This window comes from Scaptodrosophila lebanonensis, unplaced genomic scaffold (assembly GCF_003285725.1).
Source record: "Scaptodrosophila lebanonensis strain 11010-0011.00,11010-0021.00 unplaced genomic scaffold, SlebRS2 tig00000085-arrow-pilon, whole genome shotgun sequence".
Lineage (NCBI taxonomy): Eukaryota > Metazoa > Arthropoda > Insecta > Diptera > Drosophilidae > Scaptodrosophila > Scaptodrosophila lebanonensis.
Genome location: NW_022060564.1, coordinates 2,785,724 through 2,811,693, shown reverse-complemented (window position 1 = coordinate 2,811,693; position 25,970 = coordinate 2,785,724). Strand labels below are relative to the sequence as shown.

The 25,970-nt window shown below is 36.5% G+C and overlaps 2 protein-coding genes across 2 annotated transcripts; both read right to left on the bottom strand.

Moving 5' to 3' along the window:
- Nucleotides 1-4,464: 4,464 nt before the first annotated feature.
- On the bottom strand, nucleotides 4,465-25,604 carry LOC115626392 (Krueppel homolog 1). The gene is made up of 4 exons (XM_030521752.1): nucleotides 24,312-25,604; nucleotides 8,392-9,200; nucleotides 6,796-8,282; nucleotides 4,465-5,931 (listed from the first exon to the last, which is right to left on the bottom strand). Exons 2-4 carry the CDS (start codon nucleotides 9,181-9,183, stop codon nucleotides 5,562-5,564), a joined length of 2,649 nt encoding a protein of 882 aa, XP_030377612.1. The 5' UTR covers nucleotides 9,184-9,200; nucleotides 24,312-25,604; the 3' UTR covers nucleotides 4,465-5,561.
- Nucleotides 11,359-11,634, bottom strand: LOC115626395. The gene has a single exon (XM_030521758.1). It carries the CDS (start codon nucleotides 11,632-11,634, stop codon nucleotides 11,359-11,361), a length of 276 nt encoding a protein of 91 aa, XP_030377618.1.
- Nucleotides 25,605-25,970: the final 366 nt, after the last annotated feature.

Below are 25,970 nucleotides of genomic sequence, written 5' to 3'. Positions count from 1 at the left end.
TATATGCAAAATTGATTAAACAAATGATGGCGCGCAATGGCAGCATAAATTTACTGCACATATATGCATATGTGCACTACAATAACTGCAAAATTGTAATGTAAATTTATTTTTGTCTTTTACAAATCAAACGATAAATTAAACATTAAAAGAAACAACAAGCGGACCGTCGTAATGAAAACAACAACATAAGAGCAACTGTATTTTACATAAATCGCCAAAGGTCACCACCCAGTGCGAAAACATCACTAACTGGCGGCTAACAGCAACAACAACAAACAGGACTGGCGGACGGACAGACTGACTGACTGACTAGACAGACGCCTCAGCTTCGGCTCTGACTTCTCTCCTACCAACCAACCACAACTCATTTAGAAACGAAAGCAGTTTATAAAACTTTTCATTAAATCATTGCTCATTTATTGTTTTACGTTTTTTTGATATCATGCCACTTTTCTTTAATGTTTATTACTATGTTAAAGTAAAAGAGGAAAACCTATATATTATATATACTGAAGTGAAATTATTTAAAAACAAAAAAATATATAATATTAAAAAACAAACAAAAATTGCAAAACAAGAAACAATTTAGTAGTGGGAAAAATAGTAAGTGTTGAAAAAACTAAATATAAAAACTTGTAATTGTGTTTCTAAACAAAACAAAAAATACATATAAATATATATATATATATACAAAGCGATATATATATATATACACTTATGATGCAAAAAGCAAAAATCTATAAATTTATATATACATATATATATATAAAACAAAACTTTACATATATATTAATTATAAATTTAACAAAAAATGAAAAGCAAGCAAAAAATACGCGTCGTATATAAATTTAATTTTAAAGAAAACAAAACAAATGGCAAAACCCTAACAAATTTTGCTAAACAAACACAGACACACACACACACACACCTAGGACACAACAATATTGATGAAACACTATAAATATAAGCATTATTAAAAACAAATTACTAATAATAAAAAACATAAAAAACTATTGGAGCAAATTTAATAAACCTTATTAAGTAGAATTACAACCGACGACATAAAACAAAACCAGAAACCAACTTAAGTAGAGTTGCCCGCTTACCAAAATAAAAGCAAATATTTTAGTTCAGCAACAACAATAACGTTTATTACAACATTTATGCGATGCCACAAGCCTCTGTAAAATGTATTGCTTTTACAATTCAAAATTGTAAAAGCTGTCTGAAAAGGAAATGCATGCGTACTTGTATATCTTCTATATAATGAATGTAATTATAAAACAAAATGAAAATGGTAATAAAAACGAAAATGAAAACATTATAAAAGGGCAACAAACATTTTATGAGAAAGCAAAACAACAACCACTTAGATGAACAAAAATATGGAAATTTTTTGAATAATATTGTATTGTATTTTGACCCCAAAGAAAGAAACAAAAAACCATACAACAAGTTGAGAAAATCGTTTAAAAAAATACAAATTATTTGATAAAAATAAAGAAAAAACTCAAAAATTCAACTAGAGTTTTATTTTTGACAACAAAATTACTCAAAATGTTAATTTTTTTTTTTTTCATTTTTCACCAATTAAGCAATACATTTATATTAACAAGTAATTATGAATGAATTATGGTGGCGAAAAAGGTTTATGTTGCATTTATTTATATATATAGAGACGCCTTAGTCTAAATTTCCATCTTAATGTAAATAGATTTAGAAAACAAGCATAAAAGGCATAACATTGGAAATGAATGTACAGAGCTTCAGAGATTAAAATATTGAGATGGGTACGTATAGGAACCAACTGCCTGGTTCGTCAGATTTGGAGCCGCAGCCAAGGAAGCAGCAGACGACTAAAATGAGAATGAAGCGCAGAACAGCGAGAGTATACAATTGTACAGACCTTCGGCATTCTATAAAATGCACAAATTTATGGAATTATAGACACAGGTCTCACAATCTCTATTTACGTAATTACCGAAGCCTGAACTGTTTTTTTTTTTTTTTTTTTGCGCTTCTTAGATCTCGATTATAGTAGCAGATGGACCTATTTATATTTAAGAATTTTGACAGTCGTGTTATTTCTTAAGCACTAAGATAATTTAATAGTGTGCTAGAGAGTTTAAAACCCTACCCCAGCAATAAAAGGATATATAGTCCTAAAAGGTAAAATATAGTATGAGTAGTAGAGAAAAGAGAATTATGTTGGTGTAAAGGAACTTGAAGAGTATACAGCTGTTGTTAAAAAGCATGTTTTTTTAACTTTAATTTGAAAAACATTTCAGGTACAGGGTAAAACAAATATAAGACGTGAAATACTTTTAATTACACTATACAAAAAGTATACCAAAGTATCCAAAACGAATATTAAGTTTTTCTTTAAATAAAAATGTGCAAAGCAACCATTCCATACGTCAAAATAACGTTATGAAATGTCATCGGACAGCCAAGCTTTTTTCTTAGCCCTGGTTTGTAATATCGATTGTGATGTCCGTTTTACAAGCATACTAAGACGGCTGGTATCGATAATTTTGTAAATTTATGCTGTCGTAATGTCCCACCTTTTCAAAATTTGCAATCTCTTTGTGTTACAACTCTAATTCGTATATCTGCTAGTTATTGAAAGACAAAGTTGCATGACTAGGCATTTTTCCAACTGACATTTTGTAAAAAAATTTATTTTAGAATTTATTATTTTTTACAGGACAAGGAATCGGAACAGCATACGATGTACGTTTGTCATTTCGTTGCATTTTTCGCATGGGAATCCAAATAAAATACCAATTATTTGATTATTAGCTATGTTTTTCTTATCGCAAATGTTAAGAAAAAAATCTCGTACACATACAGTGTAGGTGGGTCCTAACATATAAATCTGCAGCAACGAACGGCTGCTACAAAGAATGGCAACGCCAATGGACGCGAAGCAAACCGACCAATGACCAGGCGACAAAAGTAGACGGAACGTTAACTTTTGTTCACTGTCCATAGAATTGTGCACATACATATGCATATTTCTACACATGACGTTTAAACACACATGCCTGCACTTAACTTTTTACAACTACGTTATTCTCCCGCTTTGGTTATGACGTGAACGTTGTAAAACGGTAAACAGCGCAAAACACACACGCATGCACTTAAATGCATCATTGATGTTCCGACGCTTCATGAGTATGTTTGGATGTATTTTCATTTTGAAAAACTCTAAGTTACCGATAACTACAAGTAAAATGTATTCGCTAAGCCCACGCTTGTGCGAATTGTTTGCAAATAATTCTGCGAAAGGCTCTCGTACGCACAAGATTACACCGGAGAAACTCACCAACAAAATAAGAAATTTTATTCGTTGATTGAAAATTTTTGGAAAAAAGCACAAATCTTAACTATTTTCAATTATTTTAAGAATCAAAACTTCACTTTTTTTTGCAAATCACCAGGAACACAAAATTATACGTCCGAACGCCTCTATGAGAAACTTTCGAATGCGACATTTGCCAGCAAGCAGATCAGAAAAGTCCTGTTACATACAGGGTTGCCAGTGCTCTTTTTCGTAAGGAAAAAAATGAAGTTCAAGTATTTAGTATTGGAGCCCAATGAGTATCCAAAGTGTTGACAGCCCTATTCGACAAAGTAGGCCGAAGATGCAATAAAGCATGTAGGACAAAAAAACGAAGTGTTAGAAGAAAAAGAAAAGAAAAAGCGCTTGACAACACAATGCCAAAAAACGATGAACTTTAATAAATGTTAATGCAATTTTATTTGTTGTTGTATGGAAAATGTATAATATTCCAAAAAGAAGATCAGTTATGATATGATATTTGACACACACTTCATAATACATAATTTTGCTAGTATAGTAGAGCAACTAAAAGAGTTCACTCACCGTTGAATGTGTAACTTATAGTTTTTGCGGGAGAAATTTGTGAATTAAATTCCTTAGCGGTTTTCGCACAACGTACAAGTTGAAGGAAAATGAAAGAGTGACCGAAGCTAGAAATTTAAATAATGTCGAATTATATTGCTGGAAATACAGTCCCACTAACTCACCACAGAGTAATACAAAACTGAGCCACACGTTTCGCATTAGTAGGTACATAAACCGCATAAGTTGGTGCAGTGTTGCACTCGGCTGGCGACCAACCTACCTGTTGTACATTAGCAAAATTAAAACAGAAATCTGTCCATACTATTTTGTAATTATACCATCAGCTCATCAGTTTAATATTTTCGATAACTATTTAAAATTTGTTGGTGATTGTCGAATAATTGCATTACTCCAATATGTAGCTCGTTTCACTAACACACCTTACCTACCGTAGAAAAGGAACAATACACCACCTATTGGGCACTTTATAAACACTTAGTAGTTACACGAACCCTAGCTATACAGCGTTAGAAACTTGAAATTTAAGAACTTGGCCCACATTTTTTCCATTTTCCTTAAAAGCCATAGAATTATTTATTATTTCACTTGCTGCTTCGGTTTTAATATTTCATGCTACAATTTACAACTATGTGCTTATTGTTGTTTACTTAGGTTTTACAAAAAACGTTCTGCTTATTTAATTATTAAATGTATGTTATATGTGTGTGTGTTTGTGTGTATGTGTAGACTTAATAATGCTTGCTTGCGTTTTGCTTATCAGTTCAATATTCTCCGTAGATATATCTAATATATGTATGTATGTGTATGTTGATTTCCTGATGTTTTATGTTTTTAGGCTTCATGTTGATTAGCGTTGTTAATTATTTGTTTTCTGTTTTTGTAGTTTTTTTTGTTGTGGCATGATTTATGACTTATTTGCTTACAATTTTCCAATGCTGATGCTGATCTTGTGGTTGTTGTTGTTGTTGTATAAAATATAAAATGCATATCAAATTGTTTATGTTGCTTACATTGTTTATGTTTTATGCTTTAGTTTCGCGCTTATTTATATTATTAATTATTTTTAAATGTTAACATATGTGTATGTATTTATGAATTATGTTCGCCAATATGGCTCGCGAATTGTTGCATAAATATATATCTATATGTATATATAATTGTATATGTAAGTTTTGTATTTATGTTACTTATTATTGTTATTGTTGTGGTTTTTGTTTTTCGCGTTTATGCTCTGCTTTTGCATAAGTAGCTTGATTTCTAAATAATGTTTGTTGTAAAAATTTGACTAAAACAAAAAACAAAAACGCGCGCACAGCAAACTATATAAACAATTGCCAAACACTTTAAAAAAACAGCAATTAATTGGTAAACGTAAACATAACATAATCGTACACAATAATAATAATATTAATAATATTAATAATCATAATAATAATAATAATTATGATGATAATTGCTTTGTTATAAAACAAATCTCATCAACTACTCCGTTTTTTTTCTTCTATATAATACTTTTGGCATTTAAAAAAACATTCTTGTTTTGTTTTTGCTTCAGCCCTAACCTCAAATTGCCCGCGATTTGTAAAAAGTAAAAACTAATTTCAGTTAGAATTTTGGAACAGTCTTGGTGCTTAGAGCCCGAGCCTGAGCCTGAGCCCGCGCCCATCTACAACGCCTTCGCAAACTGGATGACAGAGCTCATGCGCATGTGTTTGGAGTTGTTGCTGTTGTTGTTGTTCGCCGGCCCTCCAGCGGCATCTGGGCCCGCAATCGTTGTTGTTGTTGCATTTGTTGTGACGCCGCCCGGTCCGGCACCACCGCTGCCCGTCTCCACACCCGTCGTCCCATTCCTGCTCGTGTCGCCCTCGTTCATATAATGCTTTCGTTTTCGCAACGGCAAGGTCATGACATTGCGATCGGCCATCATCAGGGAGTCGCTCTCGGGCGAGGACGAACGCTCGGGGGATTCGGTGCTGGACCGGAGACCAATGGCCGCCTCAACACGACGCACAATATCGTGGTTGACCAGGGAAGATCTGTAAGCAATGAAGAAGGGAAGATTTGTTTAGTCAAGCGGAGAAAATAGAACTAAACTACTAGACTTATTAGAAAACTTAGAAAATCCTTTAAAAAAAATAGCAATTCAGGGTTAGTAGAATCGTCTTTGGAAACAGAACAGTCTGAAACATTTGAAATTCATTTTAAATCCCATCCTTTAACGTTGATTTGGAAACTCGGGGTTCTTCTTTTGGCTAAGATATGTTTTTGAATAAACCACTAGCTATATCCTATTATTCGTATTTCAACCGATGCTTTTTAAATCAATTTTTTAATATTTGTAAGACTATTATTAATGATATTGTGGATCTAATAACTGGCTGCTCCCATTTGCGAATTCGATTGAATTTTGCGAAACGTAAATTGAAAAAAAAGATTGAATTTTATTTTCTTGCAGTTCCAAAATTCCAATCGTTGGCTATATTTGTGATTTCCGATTCCGCATAATGTCTTCGAATTTGAAAACGGAAACCTGAACAGAGCTGCTCCAATTTTGAAGTAAAATATATATAATATTATATAAAATATAAACTATAGCCTTTCTGATTCAAACGAGCAAAAAATCGTTAGCTGTATTTGTGATTTCTCTAGCGATTTCTTCCCAGACATATTTCTAATGTTCTATATATTTCTGTTTGAATACAATATCTGATAATCTGAACAAATACGAAGCAACGCACTAAGTTGAAAGCTATTTAGCTATAAGTTGTAGACCTTCTGCTTCAGAAGCTTTTGCAGTTCATACTGTCGAACAGACTTTCTTCTCTACCTATTCCCAAGAACTTAGTAATTCGCTAAACTTTTTCGAAAATAGTTGGGTTTTGATATTTTGTAACACTTACTCATATTTGGGGACCGGTGCGTAGCCCTTGTGGAGACCATGGCGTGCCAATTCGCCGCGTTTGAAATGCTTGATGAGCTCCGTGGCCTCGTGCTGATCATCATAGTTGGCCGCCTCATCGCTGACATGTAGTGTGGGCGGTTCCAGGGCGGGCTGGGTAGTTGCTGTCGTTGTTGTTGTTGTTGTCACCTCCTCCTTTGGAATTGTGGGCGTGGAAGCTGTGGGTGGGGGCGTGGCAGCATGTCCACGACGCAGCTGCATCATCTGCCAAGCAGCCACCTGCACATCCTCATCCTCGTTGTTCGTTTGATGCTCGTCATGATCCCGACGCGCCAAATTTGCAGCCTCGAGCAGAACAGGATTGATGGTCAAGGGAGCTGCCAGGGGTGGCTGTTCTGGCTTCTGTTGTGGGGGTATGGCATAGGTTCTGTAGGGAACAGAAGCCGGATAGTACGGTGCGATCGGATAAAGCTGCTGCTGTTGCTGTTGCTGCTGCATGCTCAGATCCGTGGGCATATCCTCGTCTGCGTAGACGATGGCTGGTGGCTGGCCGCTGGATACGCCGCTGTCGCGACTGTGCGCATCGGCTTGAACCACATATTGCAAGACGGCGGCTGAGGGTGGCGGCGGCGACGAGAGCGTCGATCCACAGCCGGGCGAGCCAAGGGAGGCGCGGGAAGCCAAACTGGAGCTGGATGGTGAGTAGGTGGAGCTGGGCGAACCAGGAGATGAATGCTGCAGTGCGGCCGCCGTAGCTGCTGCTGCTTTGGCACCTCTTGGTTGGCGCGGCTTTTTGGGCCGACCCGTTGCCATGGGAGCGGTAACCAGCTCGCTGGGCGGCGAACTGGGCGGAGAATTGTGGCTGCTGCTTTCCGAAGAAGTTGTGGGCAAGGCGGAGTCGCCTCCAGTGGCTACGGACGCTGCTGCCTCCACCTCGTCGTCGGGCAGCTCGTTGGCATGCCCCTTGATGTGCGCCTCCATTTCCTTCTTGTTCTTGAACGTCTCATCGCAAATGGTGCACTTGTAGCACTTGGCCCCATAATGCTGCACCCGATGCAGCTTGAGGACGTGGTTGTAGCCGAAGTCGCGGAAGCAGATGTCACAGTGATACGGTTTCTCGCCCGTGTGCGTCCTAGAGTGCACCTTCAGCTGCTTGGAGCAGGTGAAGCCCTTGCCGCAGCCCTCGACAGGGCACTTGTAGGGCTTCTCGCCCGTATGGGTGCGCATGTGGATGACCAGCTGGCCAGATTGGATGAAAGTCTTCTGGCACACGGAGCACTTGTGCGGACGCTCGCCCGTATGGATGCGCATGTGCCGGTGCAGCTTGCCCGAATGCTCAAAGGCCCGACCGCACACGTCACACTTGTAGGGTCGCTCCTTGGTGTGGATGCGTCGATGCACCTGCAGGTTCTCCTTTACGCTGAACAGCTTGTGGCAGAATTCGCACTCGAAGGGACGCTCGCCGGTGTGTGTGCGATAATGGCGGATCTGTTAAGCGAATGGGGAATATCAGGAATTAGTGATATGGCTAGAGATGGACAGCGAACGAGTTATATTCGAGAGAGAGAGATAGAGAGAAATTATAAATGGAACTTACCAGACGTGCCGGCACCGCAAAGGTCTTTTGGCACACATTGCACTGATAGGGATCCGCGCCGGCGGCCACATTCGCCAGCGGCTTGATGGGCGGACTCTTTGGTATGCCCAGCGGCAGACCCGCCTCGTTCAGTTCGATGGCCGTGGTGGAGGAGTTGTTGGCCCCCAGATCGGCATTCTTGGCGTGCGATTTGGTGTGTGAGGTGTGAGCAGATTTGCTGCCAAAGATCATGCCACACTGCTCGCACTTGAATTGCGGCTTATTGGGATTGGGTTTGCGGGCCAAGGAGGTGGAAGCGGTGTTGGCAACAGGAGCGGGAGCGGGAGCGGAAGCAACGGATGCGGAGCTAGCAGCAATGGCTCCTTTGTTAGCTGCATGGCTGGTTGGTGTTCCCAATGTTTCTGTGATCGCGTAGCTGGTGGCTGTAAACTCATAGGGCAGCAGCTCCCCTTTAATGCGTGGCGTGTGCATTGTTGCAATATTTTGCAGTTGTTGTTGTTGTTGCTGCTGCTGCTGTTGCAGCTGAAAGCCCGTTAATTGCACATGTTGTTGTTGCTGCTGTTGTTGCTGCTGCTGCTGCTGCTGTTGCTGCTGTTGCAACTGCAATTGTCGCTGCTGAGGCGTCTGCAACAACTCGTATTGCTCATGCTGCACGGCAGATGGCGCCATACCGCCCCCGCTGCTACTCGCCGCCATTAGCAATGGCGTTGCCTGCAGCGCATTGCAGAAATCCGTTTGACTAGGTTGCTCCGTCTTTATGGGCAGCTGATTTGCGGGATGATAGTAAACCATATTGGTTGTTGATGAATCTGTAAAGTAGGCATACAAGTTGTGGTTTAAATAAACTTTATCGTTTATAAAAAGCTATCATCAATTATCTATTATGTTGCTCAAGGAGCTAGCAAGAATCCCACAATGTTGGCAAAGCTATCATAAAATTGAATAATTGTCCAAACTAGGACAGATCTTAAATAAAGATTAAAGATTTAAAATAAAAAAAAAACCCCTATTATTTGCATTTCTCAAACACTGTTTTGTTGCTCTTTAAATGTAGAAACTGAAACAGTCACCTAATCGACTATTTATTCAATAAAATAAACGTTATTTAACTGCTCAACTACCTGTAAAAAGGTTTCGAACATCAACATTATATTTCTTTTAGAATAAATCCGTTTTTTTAAATTTGTTTTTTGTTTTTGTTTTAGACACATTCAATTTTGTTTTCCGAAATACTGGCATTTCAAATAATTAAAGTTTTTATTCCATTTTAAAAATAAGCTGCTCATAATAAATAAATGTTCAACAAAAATTAGTAATTTTTTGAAAGAATTATGTATCTACATATTTGTTAAATTATCTGCTTAAATAAATCCCATTTAAACCCACTTAAGGAAACGGTTGCTAACGTTTACTTGCACGGGTTATTTCCGATTTATATAGTTCAGTTAAAAATATATATTCATATTTCAAAAATTAAATAGCAATTAATATAAGTTGCTGAAATTAATCATTTATATCTCCTCCATTTATAAGTTCTTTCTATGCACAAATGTATAAAAATTAAATACAAGTAGAATATTATTGCATATTATTGCTTAAAAGAAAAGCAGTGCCCGATATAATTAGTGTTACAAATTGCTGTTTAAATGCTGTTAATTATTTAATAATAAATTCCAATTGTGGCTCAAAATTCGATCGTCTTCCTATCAAATTATTCATTATTCAGCAAACAATATACGATGTTTATCTTTTTTTCGATAAACTGCGACTGTTGTAACATTTTCAGAATAAACCTTGAAGTGCACAACTAACCCCCTTCCCCCTCCCCATCATAGTGGAAAAACAGAGAGAACTTAACAACCTGCATTACGAGTTTCCTCAAAGTGCGTTCAATACTAGAAATAATAAGTGTGTGAATATTACGACGCAAAAGCCCGGAAAAGAGAGCGAAAGTAAGCGGGGGGTGGGGGGTGGGATTGGGAAGGGGCTAACAAAAACCCACCCTACTACGCAGTTTTTCCCACAATGTTTATTGCCGGCCGCCGCTGTTTTCCAACTGAGCTTTCATTTCTGGGGGAAGGTGCGGAGCGCGAGAGCGAAGAAGTGAGAGTTTCTATATAAATATATATAGGGTTGGGCAAGGCAAGACGGGGGGAGGGGGCGTCAAATGGGGAGTTACTACGAATTAGAGACATCATTTATGCTCTTACAACTCCAACAGAAAAAGTGAAGAAAATTCCCTTCGACGCGGAAAAGCTTTGAATAAGCGGCCGGCGTTTTCTTGCTTGTTTTGACAGAAATTTTCAATAGGCTGGAAAAACAAACTCTGTATACCCAAAACAAAATGGCGCAAGCTCTATGCACGGCGGAGGCGGAGTTGGGGAAATCAAGCAAGAAAACTTCTTGAATTTTCCGATATAATACTAATATTACCTTTTGCATTTGCTTTCTTTGCCTGATTCTTGGCATTGTGTTGTTTTTGTAATTTCGATTTGGATATATCCACCAGTTCGGTGCCCGATTTCGACAGCACATCCTTGATCCAATTTTGTTTGGTTGCCCAATTTTTCGTCTCTTTATTACGTTCAGTCATAGTTGAGGGTTTGTTTTTTATTTTATTTATTGTGTAAAGTTTTTTCTTCAGCTTTTTGATTTATGCAGTCTATGTTTTATAATAGAAGTCTACGTATTTCTTTTTAGTCCATGTTACGATTGATTTTCGACAGTCTTTCAAGTGATGTGAAAACTATTTGGTTTTTGGTTTTGAGAGATCTTTAAATGGGAACATATTTTTCTTTTATTTACATTTGTACTTTTTAGGGAAACCACACGACGTATTCATATTATATTTATAGTGCTTTTTAAATCAGTCTATGGGTGGATATATATTCAGCCATTTGGTCTCATAAAAATATTAAATAAATTGACAGTTGCATTATTTTGTAATATTTTAGTTGTTATTTTTGTTCAGACGACGATTTTCATTTTTCGCGTTATTTTCTGCTTGATAACATTCTTTTTGATAATCTTGATGATTTTTTTCAAGTCTTTCGTTTGCTGCGCCACCGGCTGATAGTCTTGTTGCAATTGTTGTTGCAATAGCTGCTGATAGTTAAGCAGATTTTGGGGGGGTTGGCGTTGCGTCTGATGGAGACTAGACGGAGTGCTGTGCTGACTCGAGGTCTTGTTCATGCGCATCTTTCTAAATGATCTCAAGATATCGTTCATTAGGAAATCGGTCATTGTAAAGCGCTGCATTGAACACGCACAAGCACACTCCAACACTCACACCCTCACAAGAAGTTTTATACACACACACACACGCACTCATTCACATATCTTTCGGATTGGAGGCGCACCGCACGCCGCTAGTTCTTTCACGTTTGATGGTGTGCCGGAGACTGGTGGGTGCGTTGCCGAAAAATATGCTGCGAACCCAAACCCGAACCCAAACCAACTCGAAATCAACCACCACCACCAAACAAACAAACCATAGGCTGTGGGCATACATAGGCCCATTGATCTGTGGCATGAACAAAAATTTCCCAAGTGCGTGCCGCTCATTGAATTGGAAAAGCGGGCGTACAAGTTTTCCATGCTGTGCATGGCATAGAGTGAGCGCGTTTTGGGTTGGGGCAGTATTTGAGTGGTTTGGGTTGTGTTGAGTTAGGGGAAATTTTGGGGGAATTTTTTAAAACGGTATCATTTTTGTTCAATTCGACAATTTTACGAACTTTGAAAGCCCAATATTTGAGCTGAGCATATTTTGAGTAGTTTTTCAAAAGGGATATTTCTTTGGGAAATTTTGTATAAGCACTCAGTTTTGAAAAACTTTTAGCATTCAAACCTGCACAGTTGGCATGAGTCATGCGTTTAAAATGGGGGGCGTATTTCTTCTTATCAATTGGAGAGAAACTATGCCCAGAAACCACTGTCGAACTGTGTTTCTGAATTGTTTTTAACTGAATCATGCTGAGGTAAGCGAAATATATTTATAGCTCTATAAACAAATCACAGAAACGTTCAGCAAATAAATTAAAATGACAATTTATAACAATAAAATTTAAAAAAAAAACTGCTAATGTTTGTGGCTCATCATGTGATGACTGCTTCATGTACACACAAATACTTAGCAACTGATCACACGACTTGTCGATAAGAATTTGCGTGCCTTGCACAACATTATTTTGGGTGTGTGGACTAATTGAAAAAAAATTGGCACCAAATTTTAGATTACTTCAACATTAACTTTGACCAGAGCTGATAAATGGTATATTTTAAGTACTGATAAAGTTATAATTTATGGAATGGCGTAAGTCAATAGAGAAATTTCTGGATCGTAGTTAAGGTTCCTGGTAAATCGCTCAATATTCGTTTCTATCGTTCTGTCATTAATACCTATAAAAAGATAGCAGTTTTTTCATCACCAAATGATCACTTTCCCCTTGGATTACAGATCCTCCAAGCCGACAACAAATAAAGTCATTAGCCCACCTTTGACAAATATGTACCAAAAAAGAAAGAACTCAAAGAAATATATAAAAAGTTTACTGAGCGCGCAAACAAGACTAGAAATACATACATACATATGTATGTACATATGTAGCTGCAAGTTCAAAAAACTTTTTCGGTTGCTTCCACGCTTTTGTTAACACTATGGCCCAACGAGAATACATACATACGTACATAAGTTTGTACATACATACATATGTGTGTGTGTATTTATGTATGCGAGTGTGTGCGCAATACATTAAACTAGCGCAAAAGTTCATTAACATTCGACACAAAAACTATTTTCGTGCGCGCTCTCATACGCTCTCGCACTGCCACTCGCTCACTCTCCTGGTCTCTCTCTCTCTCTTGATGTTGATCGCTGCTGCGTGGATTGCTCGGTCCACAAAAGTAAGCTCGACTTTTTGAAGGTAAAGGCATAAAATAACAGACGGAAAACAAATTAAAAAACAACAACAACAACAAAATATGCTATTTATCTATTATGAGGTTAAAAGCACGCAGCAGACGCACAAGGCGGTCGGTCAATGATCGCAGCATGGCAACAGCAACAACAACTACAACGACGGCCCAAAAAGCGACTGAGAACTCCCGTCCCTTACAATATTGACCGAGTCGCTGCCAACATGTTTATTGTTCTCTTTTCGAAACACAGCACGCTTTTACCGTTATTTTGTTGGGATAGCTCAGAAACTGAGCGCAGCGGCTTGACGCTAATTTCGGGGCTCAAAGTGGAGTGGGTGAGGCTGACGTCTGATAAATGTTGGTGTTGAACGGATGGATCAGTTCCATGATTATAGAAAGCTACCGTGGCTTAAAAAGACAGTTCTATCGCTAAACTAGGGTGTGAGCTAATCTTTAAAATATAACAAAAGCGTTACTTGGTTTTAAGACTTCTTTTAAAGCTAATAACAATAAGTATTTGATTGATTTTTTATCTTGAACTCAATGTTATTATTCTATAGAGCACCTTATGTAGGAAATTAGGGTCTACTACCCAATTTTCGTGCTGTGATTACTAAATATTGTATGATTGTACTTTATCTACTCACAATATTGATAATGTGCGATTTTTCAAGAAATTAAAAAGGAAATTAGAACTAGAGCTGGGTAATAATTTATTTATTTAATGAGTAGTTGGTTAACATAGAACAGAACTAGGTATACTTTCATATATGTACATAATAAATACATATAGAATACTGGAAAACTTTCAAAATGTATTACCTACTGCTGAAAAGTTTTATGCTTCACAGATGATTCTATTAAAGTTAATCTATATTTTACACTTATTTCGAATTATTTAAAAAAAAAAATGCTTTAAATAAGTTCGCTCGCTTCAAGCACTAATGGAATACACAGCCAGTGGGATGGAATCATATGTATGTATGTACGAGTATGTATATATTTAGTATTACATACATATGTACATATGTATGTAGCTATCATACAGACAACACACCTTTTTCCAAACATACGCAGACAACAAACTCAGACTATCTGAACACATGTACGTCTAAGGGTCAATGAACATTTAAATAAGCAAAATGGAAGCTTTTTTGACATGGCCATGTTGTATTTTTGTTGGTTTTTAGTATTTTTGATTATGTTTCCATGCGTATCTATTACAACAAGCTGACATACATATCTATGTACATATGTACATACATATGAATGAGAACGTTTGAATTTGTTGCTTTCAGTATCTGTATTTTATGGTTAATTTCCCTAGCTAGCGATAAGATAGAAGCGCTCTCATAAATTGTTGTTTTTTACATGCGAAATAGGAAAAATACTCAATGAAATATTGTTGGGAAGGAAACTAGGAAAACAACACGACAAACGATAAGATTCTCAAGTACAAAACAAATTGTTTCATTGATACCGAATGTGAATGATTGTATGTATTTACGTACATATGTATGTATATATACATATGAACATAAACAATTTGGGTTTTTTCTTCTTTTCAAATCATGTCATTGTTGTTTAGTTTTATGAGCAATTTCTACAACTTTTAATTAAATTACTCTTCTAAAAGTCTATTATATACAACATTCCCTCATGAATGAAATACAAATGTATCTAAACAAGCTAAAACATCATACATATAACAGTTGTTTGAAACCCTCAATTGCGTAGCTTGTGTAGGCAGCGACTGAGGTGCGCCGGCGTTGGCAGCGCAGCCAGCGCTAGCTAGACATCAACTACACGCACTTTTATGCGTGCGCGGGCATGGAAACAAAAAAAAACAACAACGACGCAACTGAGAAAAGTAACGAATTTTACTACATGGCGGTTAGCCTAGGTCATCAAAAATGACGACAACGAGACGAGAAACGAATGGCGGCAAAAGCTCAGCAAGTGAGCGAGGAAGCGAGATACAAACCATTGCCGTTCGATACTGAGCTGAGCGGCGTATTGCATGTTGTTGTTGTTGCTGTTTGATAGCGCGTGTAAATAAAATAATGGAAATAACAGCATGACTTTTAGAAAATAGAAAATATGACGTAATTTGTTATTGCATTAGCAGAATGATCTACATACATACATATGTATGTACATATGTATGTATGTATAATATTGCATTACCTTGTGAAATTATTGATTAATAACAATTCATCTACATATGTATGTATGTATGTATATGGGAAACTAATATTTGTTGATGGAATTGTTGGTATGTTTATGTTTAGGTTATGTTGACTTTTTACGTTATGTGCACATAAAACTATCCTTGGAAAAACATTTTCACTTTCGTGCAGATTTTTTTGTTTGCATACAAAATGGCGCACATTCACGAACAACTTCCCTTTCATTTGTCAACAGCATAAAATACGCTCATGCCTGTGTAAGTATACTTACATATGTATGTACATACATGCATATGTGTGTATGTATTTGCAAGTAAAGAGGCTAAATAAAAGCACAAGCGCAAAGTTGCAGTCAAACACGCGCATTGCCTTTTTTCTCGTTGTCAGGCTGTTGAAAACTCGTGCACTACCTCCTTATGGGGCACACGTATATATTCATGCAATGCGCATGTTGAAAACTGCTGCACAGCCTCCACGTGTAGTTCAAGTTCATGATACAAAACGAGCGAGAGCCGACGAACACAATGGGCGAGTGTGAGTGCGAGAGAACGACGCTTCGCCTCGGCCTTTTGTATTCTGCTGGCGTTGACTGAGCCGATAGCAGCGACGCTCACTGCAATTTGCCTTTGTTGAGTGTATGTATGACGACTGACTCTATGTGTATGTATGCGTACTTGTGGGTTTTGCATTTAGTGCGAGGTAATTTACAAAAATTATTTGCATTGCATTAATATTTTTCATTGGTAGAACGCGTTTGTTTGTGTTTTCTTTTTGGCTTAGGTAACAACTATGACAAATTCATGATTCAATAATTGTTAAACTGCAATCCTAGTGCATTTTGTAAGTAATTCACTTAAATTTCGTATCGTTCCCTCCCCAACCAACAATGAAGAAAGACGCTTAACTCAGCGGTTTGCTAGCAAACGGCGACGCTGACGCCGCGGCGTCCGACGACGAAAACAACAACAACAAAGCAGCAACCTCATTTGCCATCCAAGAGGGTCAATGAACGCAACGCCAAAAAAAGCTCATTTACGATGACGGCTTCTGTTGTTGTTGTTCTTGTTTCTTGTTGTAGCCGCTGAATAAAGTAAAGAGAAGAAATCGAAAAGCAAAGAAACCCGAAAATTTCAGCTGGAGAATGGGGATCGCGATGTGCTGGGATCTGCACCACCACAACCACCAACAACCACAGTCAATACGTTAAATTGTGTGGAAACCTCAAGTCAACACATATGTATGTATGTACAAATGTATATACAATAAAAAATGCACAAGTGTTTTTATATATACACACACACACACACATGTTGTACATACATAGACATTTCTTTTAGTTGCCAAATTTCTTCATTGTTCGCTGCGTTCAGAAACGCTGGCTGGAGTTAAGGGGGGCGGGGTGCCGTTTTAAATTTAAATCTTGCCATAACATTTAAAATGCATTTTAATTAAAAGGCTTCACCAAATGACGTTCAAACTGAAGCGATAGCAGGAGGTAGGGCGACAGGCGAGCTTTGTGCAGTTGTTATTGTTGTTGTTGATGGTGTTTTTGACACATTGCGTGGAAATCTGTAAATACTTTTGAAAAACAAGTTTACAATCATGAGGGGCCCGAGTTTCCGGTAACAGAAATAACACAATGATTAAATACAAAAGATGGGCGTACAAATGGAAGGTGTGGTGACAAAATCGAAGACAAGTTTTCTTTGTATTTAGCACTTAAGTGTGTAATTAATGCGACGGTGCTAAAAGTACACATTTGTTTAAAGATTATTTTAAACTTAAGTCGCAACGAGATTAAAACAATATCAAGCTTATAAATGATTAATTATTACAGAAATTGAAGAATTGCTCTGCCCTGCTAATAGTTAATGTTATTCATTTTCACAAGTTTTGTGTGCGAACAAATATTTATTAAATAAAAATTGAAGTGGAAAATTTCCAGTTCATCATTACATGTGCTTATTTAATATTTTTTGTTATGCATACATACAGACATTGCTGTCCACCTAACCGCATATCCTGTGCCAAAAGTATCTGCTTGCCTCAACCACTTGTGCGTATTTCTCAGATACTTTTTTGGCATATGTACATGTGTATATGTCTATACAAACAGGGTTTGTTTTTTGTTTGTTAGCAAAATTTGGTTTTTGAACACAACTCGTTTGGCAGGTTTCTACCTTTGGCTTTATTGCTACCCCCCACCAAAAAAAAAGAACCTCAATTTAGAATTCGTAAGTCTCAAAAGTCGTTTTATATTAACGTCAATGATGACGATGATGCTGATGACGATGATGACGGTAGATCTAGGTAGAGAGCAGCATTATCATATTTGAATATCACTGACCAAGCTTAATGCATAAATTATTAGAGGCAGATGCTGCTGCGGAAATAGAAATATTTTTTTGTATTTACGGGGTCAAACAATCTGTGTTGTGTGCATTTTCCGTGTTATTTGCTTTTACTCGTATTTGTAGTAGAGCTTGTCACACAGCCCATAGCTTTGCCAGTTAGTGCCCAAATGCTAATTAAGCGCACTTAAGATCATGAGATCCACATTTAGGCACGATGTGGCTACGCAAACAAACTTGGAAAATACAGCTGCGCCTTGAACTTGACCACAAAATTGCGACGCTGGATCAGATCAGAAGTTCAAGATGCGTCAGAAAAGAATTCTAAATGGCCCTAATTAGGTTTATAAAATTAATAGAATAAACAACTATTTATGGTAATATAGTATAATGTTTATAGTTATTAGAAATATAGAGAGAAAAATGAAGAGTCATTTGAAACAATAAAATTCCAAAGTCAAGAAGTTAAAGATGCGTCTGAAAAGGTTTCTAAATGTCCTCAATTAGATTTAAAAGCATAAACAACTATTTTTGGTAATATAATGTTTAAAGTTGATAGTAAGAGAGAAAAAAGAAGAATCATTTCAAACAACAAAACGAAAATCAAACAATGCAATGCTAGAGTCGTGCCGTTCCAACTTTTACAAACCCTATACATTTATGACTATACGTTCCTTTAGAGCTGATCTATAACAATGAAGCTGGACATGCGGGGATTTAAGCTACAATGGGATGTATGATTATCAACTCTGGTTGCAAAGTAATTCCCAGATATACGCAAGTTATGAAGAATATCGATGTATATCTGTCGTACTGGTCAAGAAGGTATACACATACTTGTATGTGCGCATTATATTTGCCACTCTTTCTCCTGATTGTTACATACATACGCACTTAGCTAGAATGCCCCCCTTACCCTTTGAGTAGAGGGTATTGAAGAAATGATGAGCGAAGTGGAGCGGAGCGGAGAGAGAGAGCTTGTGCGATTACTGACTGAGAAGAGATGGGCGAGCGAGCGCAATATTAAGTGCAAGCGTACAGCCAGCAACGGCGTCAAAAGCGATTGTGCCGCTCTGCTTGTGCCTGTGCTTGCGCCCGTGCTTGTGCAGTGGTTGTTGCAGCTGTCCTTGAACTTGACAAACAATTTTTTGTTTTGTTTTGCGTGAAACGAAGGACAGAAGCTCACACCCATACCTGCAAACATACAAACGCACACACACACACACACACACACACATGGATGGATGCATGAAGGGCATTCAAAATGCTGAACAAATAAACGAATTATACAAAACAACAAGACATTTGCTCAAATGCGTTGCAGCATTGCAGTGCGGCAGCAGACTCCTATAAGGCTTCAGTTATTGCAGATGGTTATGTGTATGTATGTATATGTGTAATTCTTCTATAAATACATATGTATATGTATGAGTGTGTATGTGTCCTTTAGCAACGCTTTCGATCTAAATTACTTTTCAGCTTCTAGTGGCTTTGGTTGACATTTCAGGGAATTGCTTTTAAAATTAAGAAACACTAATTATTATTGAAACACTCGTAAGTATTTCTATAATAACTTCTTATTGCTGCACAATACACTTAAGCTAATTTGTAATTGTTGCCAAGAGTAAAAGCTGACTAATATTGTTTCTAAATAGCATTATTATTTCACAAAAATAAAAATACACATCACTTACTCTGTTTCTATTTTTTTATTACAAGTATGATTCTATCTAAGAGTCAAATGAATCATGGGATCCACAAATATAATTCACATTTATTTGTATTTCATTGTTGCTTTAGAGTTTAAACAATTTAAGCTGTTGATTTATTCCTAAATATTAATAAATTTTTGGTTTCTGTGTTGAGGTGTTTTTCAAACCGTAACGTTATCAGATGTTCGGGATCGGCGAATTTTTTTAAAATGTGTAAAAAAGTTACTAACAATTTTCCCAAAACCGAAGTTTATTAGAGATATTTTTTTTTATAAATTTTGAAAACTGCTTAAAGTTAATAGTTCAAAATTTAATAAATTAATTTATTTAATTACTCTGAACTTCTACAGAACTTAAATCATAACTAGAAGATCTTATTATGGTGCTGAAAAATATTGAAACACTATCCTTTATATGGTAGGTTAACCATTAAAGTACTGCTCTCTATAGGGTCAATTATTCCCCTCGACCCCTTATAGCATTTTGAGAACTATACTATGTAATATACTCGTATGTGAACAAATGGATCGATTGTACAATTTCACAACGAAGTAAAATTGAATGTAGAACAAAAGAGAATGAATCAAGCGACAAATTCACAGTCATTTCATTTAGCAAGAAATAGATATTAGAACAAAGGCACACCAAGTAAATACATACATACATACATACATACATTCATAAAAAAACACATTTGTATATGTATGTATTCGATGATGAGAGATAAAGCTAGCGCGCAAATTGTTAACCAAGGTCAATATTATATACACGAATGTACATACATACATATGTCTATACTCATTAAAAAGGAAAAAACCAAGCCAAATATTTGTTTCATAAAACCAAACGTAAGCACATAAATAAGTGTTAGTAAGTATGTATGTATATATATGTACATACATATGTATACATCAGTATGCCTCTGATAGAAAAATAAATAAACCACCAAGAACTTTCAAAGAATTCCCCCAGCAGCAGCAGCAGCAACAACAGCAACAATACGAGGCACAACAATAGCAACAACAATAATAACAAGCGGCAAACGGCAACCGGTAGGTAGAAGCGAATAAAAATGGCGGATCGTTTGCAATATGGCGTACCAAAGAAGGAAAGTGTAGGAAGGGGGGAGGGGAGGGTGTCACGCCAACGCTGCCGAAATTCTCTTTTTTTCGTTTTGGCAATGCATAGATACAGATACAGCCGATTCGGCGGTAGATACACAATAAATATACAAACACACGCACGCACACATTAACGCATATTTGCGCACCGCTTTTTGGAACCGGCTTTGCGTTAGAATATCTGTATCTATATGCATGAGTATGTATCTCGCAGATACATAACCATTTTTTTGCGCCGTTTGCGTTTCAATTTTTGTGTATTTTTTTTTTCGGTCTGTGTGTGTTTAATATGAAATTTAATGGGGTAGGCAAAGGGTCTTTTGATGATGACGGCGGCTAACGACGACAATGCTTTTCGATTTCGTCTTTTCAAAAACCATCACGTGACATTTGATTTCAATGATAACTTTAAAATAATGTACGATTATATGTACATATGTATGTCCATTTGTGTTTGGTTGATTGGCAACTGAAGCATTAATCACACTGCTGGACATTGTACAGGTTCAACAGAAATCCGATTAGGTTTATCGTCAACTAAGTATTTTGGCAAGACATTTTACTTTCAGCGAATTTTTAATTCCTTTTGATAAAGGCTTTTGCAGCTGGTGCCATTTATTTTATATATGACAGCCACTTAGGCGATAACATTAAAAAGCAACATTTTAAGGCACTTGGGAGCACTCTCATATCAAACTTTTCGGTTGACTCAATCAGTATTTTAACTTTCCATTTCAACATCGGAAATTGTATGAAAACATTCAAATGTTGAATATTTAATGATTCGCATTTTAATGATTGTAAATTAAATGTGGAGCTTAGTATAATTGTTTCTAAATGCAATTAGGAATACAAAAAAAGATTTACTATATATTATATAGCAAGTTTGAGAATTATTTTCGTTGCAATAACAATTGAAATGATCTTCTCAATCAAGTATCTATCTTCTTCTTATTAGCAAAATAAATGAAAGTTTAATATAAGTTATAATTGGGATATATGTACATAGACAAAGAATCAATCTGCCATAAAATTGTATAGAATCCTAATTGTATTTCATTTCTCTTTAAAGAAATTCTCTTTTGAAATCGCAACTCGTTCTGTCAACATCAAACTTCTCAGATGATACTGCATATTATCAATTCGATAAGGATCTGAGTTAATTTCCGCGTTCTGTCAGCCCATTTTTTCTGCACAAAAGACACGTAAGTTTCGTGCACAGCCTACGCGTATTGTTTGCGTCAACTATGATAGTTGCTGGTTTTTGAATTGTTTATCACATTCTTGTGTGGAAGCGCAAGGTGGAATGATTGGCATTTTGTTCAATTAAATCCATGCCATCAGTATGATATGACAAAACAGTGATGTCTCGCAGCTGTTTTCCGGCTAAGCTGCTCACGAATTTGCCATGTGCCGCCAAGCACATTTCAGCGACCTTTATCTACAATCTGAGCCCAAATCAAGTTCTTGAATCTCATTCATAAAATCAGCTGCGATTGAGAAAAGCTTCCAAGTTGCATGCAAACATTCCGAACAGTGACGATAATGAAAAGTGCCCCCCACACCCATCTAAATGGCTGACTTGTCGGATCGACGACTCTGGCTGCCTGATAAGCGTCGAGGGTGGAACGTGAATGAACGCAGCTAGCCCACAGAAAAGTATTGGTTAACGCTAACCGACCAGACCCGCTTCACCCCGGCCCACCTAAAAACTTGGAATTTTGATAACAGTTACCAACAATAGGGTAACGGCACTCGGTTCTTGTTTTATAACAATTTCCTGTACACAGTAATACTAACTACCTTCGTTTACTTTTCTCCTATACTGGTATACGAGTAAATGCTCAAAAGATTAATCGGGTCCACAGTTCTCGTATCAAAATAGCGAGTTGAAATGTTTTGCGTTTGTTTTTGTTTTCCTCTATTATTTTTCGGGGGTCGACGCTGTTACTGACCTTCAGACACAAAATTAGCAAATATATAAAATACACACTCTCACGCATACTAACAAATCTTTGGATATACCGATGGATGGAAAACAAAACCACGGCTATCATAATTTTTTTTATCGCAAATAAATTGCGCAAGTCTGCGGCAAAAGATAGAAGGTTCCAAATAGAAAATCGCCCATTAAAGTGTGCGTGCCCATGTATCGTTAAGGTATGTATATAAGTAGATGAAAGGTCTTTTTATATGGCTTTCGTATAGACATTGTAATTGCATTGAACTTTGGATGCCTTGTCGATAATCAGCGATGATATATGTGGCAAGGGAAAATTAATGTCGTACAGAAAAAATATGAGAAGTGACAGGTCAGCCGAGCTATGTATAAGCAACATTTTTAAGTAATAATTCTCAAGTACAATTTTTGAATCAGCTTCCAAAAATTACAGCAAAAGAGCTATGAGTTTGAGCACATTATATTGTTCCAAGCAAAGAACACATTTACTATATAAATCGAATAAGCTAGAATCAAATCAATTAAAAACTTAAAAAAGAATTTTCCGAGAATGATTCGAGGCCTTTGAACTAAAAAGGCAAATTAACATAAGCTATATATTTTCAAGCCATAAAAGAAGTCTCAAAAATTTGCAAGACAAGTCCTCAGTGGAAAAAGTCAATCCAGTTTTAAAAATAGTTTAGATAGTTTTCGAGCAAACTTAATAAGATTGAAGACACAATGTGCAAATATATTAGTAATATATCTTGTCTAAATATTCCATTATATTTCAAAATTGGTAAATATTTTAAAAACCAATATGAAAACATTTTAAGCCAGGTTCAGATGCTTTAAATATTTACTCAAAGCGCGATCATATTATAGTTCAACTTAGTTCAAAACTATTTGTTAATTTCACTAATCTGTGCAATCAAACTTGTTCTAAACGTAACGAACCTACCCAGTCGCTATATCATTTGCCGTCTAATCAATATTGTTTATCATTGCTAATTACCGAGTTGGTCGTGTGATCCTTGAAGTGTTTCTGTGATTTTCTAACGGGTGTGACTCATTGAGCCTATAGAATGACTCATGGGTAGGCCCTAAGTATGCAGACATGTCATGGCCATTATCGAAATCAAGAAGTTGGCATAAGAACTATAAAGCATTAAAATGAGTCACCAACGGGGTATTACAATCTAAAATTTAATTAGGCAGTGTTTGGACATTTAAATGAAAACAAAAACTATGTTTTAAGCTTGCAAAGACTAGAAAACATGTAGTATTTCGTAGCGTTAAGTATACGCAATGTGGGCTTGAAGATAATATTGTTTGTTTTGAATAAAACGTGATGATTTGTTTTAAGTAACACGTTCGTTATTTGCAATAGATTCGAACATATTTCATCATTCAGAAAATTTATTAAGCCATAAGTGAATATTGATCCTATAAAATAAAAAGTTTGGAATATTTTATTTTTATTTATTAACTATTCAATAGTTGGTAAAAATTAAATGTAAAGAAGACAAATTCCTAATTCTGCATTTCAATTTTGATTAATACTTTCTTTTCTATTTAAGACTGTATATTTCCTGTATATAAATTTGTTTTCCCTTCTAAAAATATATTCAGCTAAAAATAGGGGTTCTATTTCCATAAACGATATTTATTTTAAGGAATTTTTAACTTACCATAAAAACAGGACGAAATCCACAATGTTTTTTGTTACTTGTATTTAGATAATCCAAAAAATGCGTAAACGGGTAAATTTGTGTTCACCTTACAAAAAAAGTGTTCCTTTTATTCTTGGTATTAATTATTAGAATATTTATTTCAATATATAACTTGTTGCACTGACTGAACGTCCAGACACGGGAATCGATCAGCGGCAAGTGGTTAGAACTTTTTCACTGTTGCGCACTCAACTGCTCGCAAACTGCCGTTCCGTAATCGGTAGATTGTGCACATACATACATATATGTATGTATTTATATATATGTTGTTATATATATGTTTGTATCTGTTTCAGTATTGTTTGCCGAGCCGCACGTAAGGTCTGCACCCAATGTTGACCAATTACAAAATAATTCTTAGCGCCAACCGCAACCAGGCGAGGGATTGAGCGTTAGAACGATACTGCGACGATGCGATAAAAAAAAGAGTCGAACAAGCAAGATGATCATCTAACGTTTGAAAACTGAGAGAGGGCTGCCAAAACTGTTCTTCTTGTTGTTGTTAATTCAGAACGACGACGACGTCGGGAGGCGAGAGCAACCGAACAAGTGAGCTTTATAATTGCGACTGCCTCGTGTCCGTGGGTGCCTCTGTGTGTGTGTATGCGGGTGTGACGCGCACTGTGTGTGAGAGCTTATTTAATTTCTTGCCTCCTCGGCTCGCTTCGGCTCGTTTTTTCGGAAGGGGCAGCAGCTGTTGTTGTTGCCTAAGGTTTTGCCTGATTATAAAATTAATTTTCAAGTTTAATTTTTGCCTTTGGTGTGGTGTGTGTTATCGTTCCTTCAGTTGTTGCTTTTGCGAATTTCCGTGTGCGCTTTTTCTTTGACGTTGTGTTGTCTCTATGTATGTATGTGCGTGCTTATTATCTCTTTCTCGATTCGTATTAGTAGCTGCGCGTCTACACGGGCACTATTGTTATTGTTTTATTAGACGTTTGTTGTTGCTCACATACACGCCACTATAAACAATATTGACCTAGGTTTACGGTTTACGTTACGCATATTTGATGATTGCGAAGCTTTTGTTGTTGTTGTTTATTTGGCATGTAACAATAAGTTATTGTTTAGAATAGAAATGTTCTCGTTTGCTTGGTAAAATGCTTATCTGTTTTGCACACACAATTATTCATTACTTAATTAGCCATATGGTTTCAAGTAATTAACGTCAACGTTCAATAATATTAAACACAATTGTTTCTATTTTTCAATTTATCAATTGTTTTTCCGCAGTACATTGATTATTTTATTATTAAACTTTATTTAAAATTCATTAATTCGCATTAATCGCAAACAATGATTATCAGTCTTTGATTTAGCACTAAGAAAATATTATTAATTTAAAAAAAACACACACATGCACACATTAATTGGTTTAAAAAATTGCACTTTAGTTAAGATAAATAAAATTTTTGACTAAATGGTTCCTGTGCAGTTTGCTGCAATTTTCACATATTCCCTAATATACGAACATAAGGCGGAGAGATCGATTTAAATTTTGTGTCGTTGATTATTTCACTTAAATTTGTGGTTTTTCTAATATTTACAGCTTGTATATTTGTGGATTTTTGAGCACAAAGAACAAGCAACAAAAATATTGAATTATACTAGAACAGTTAA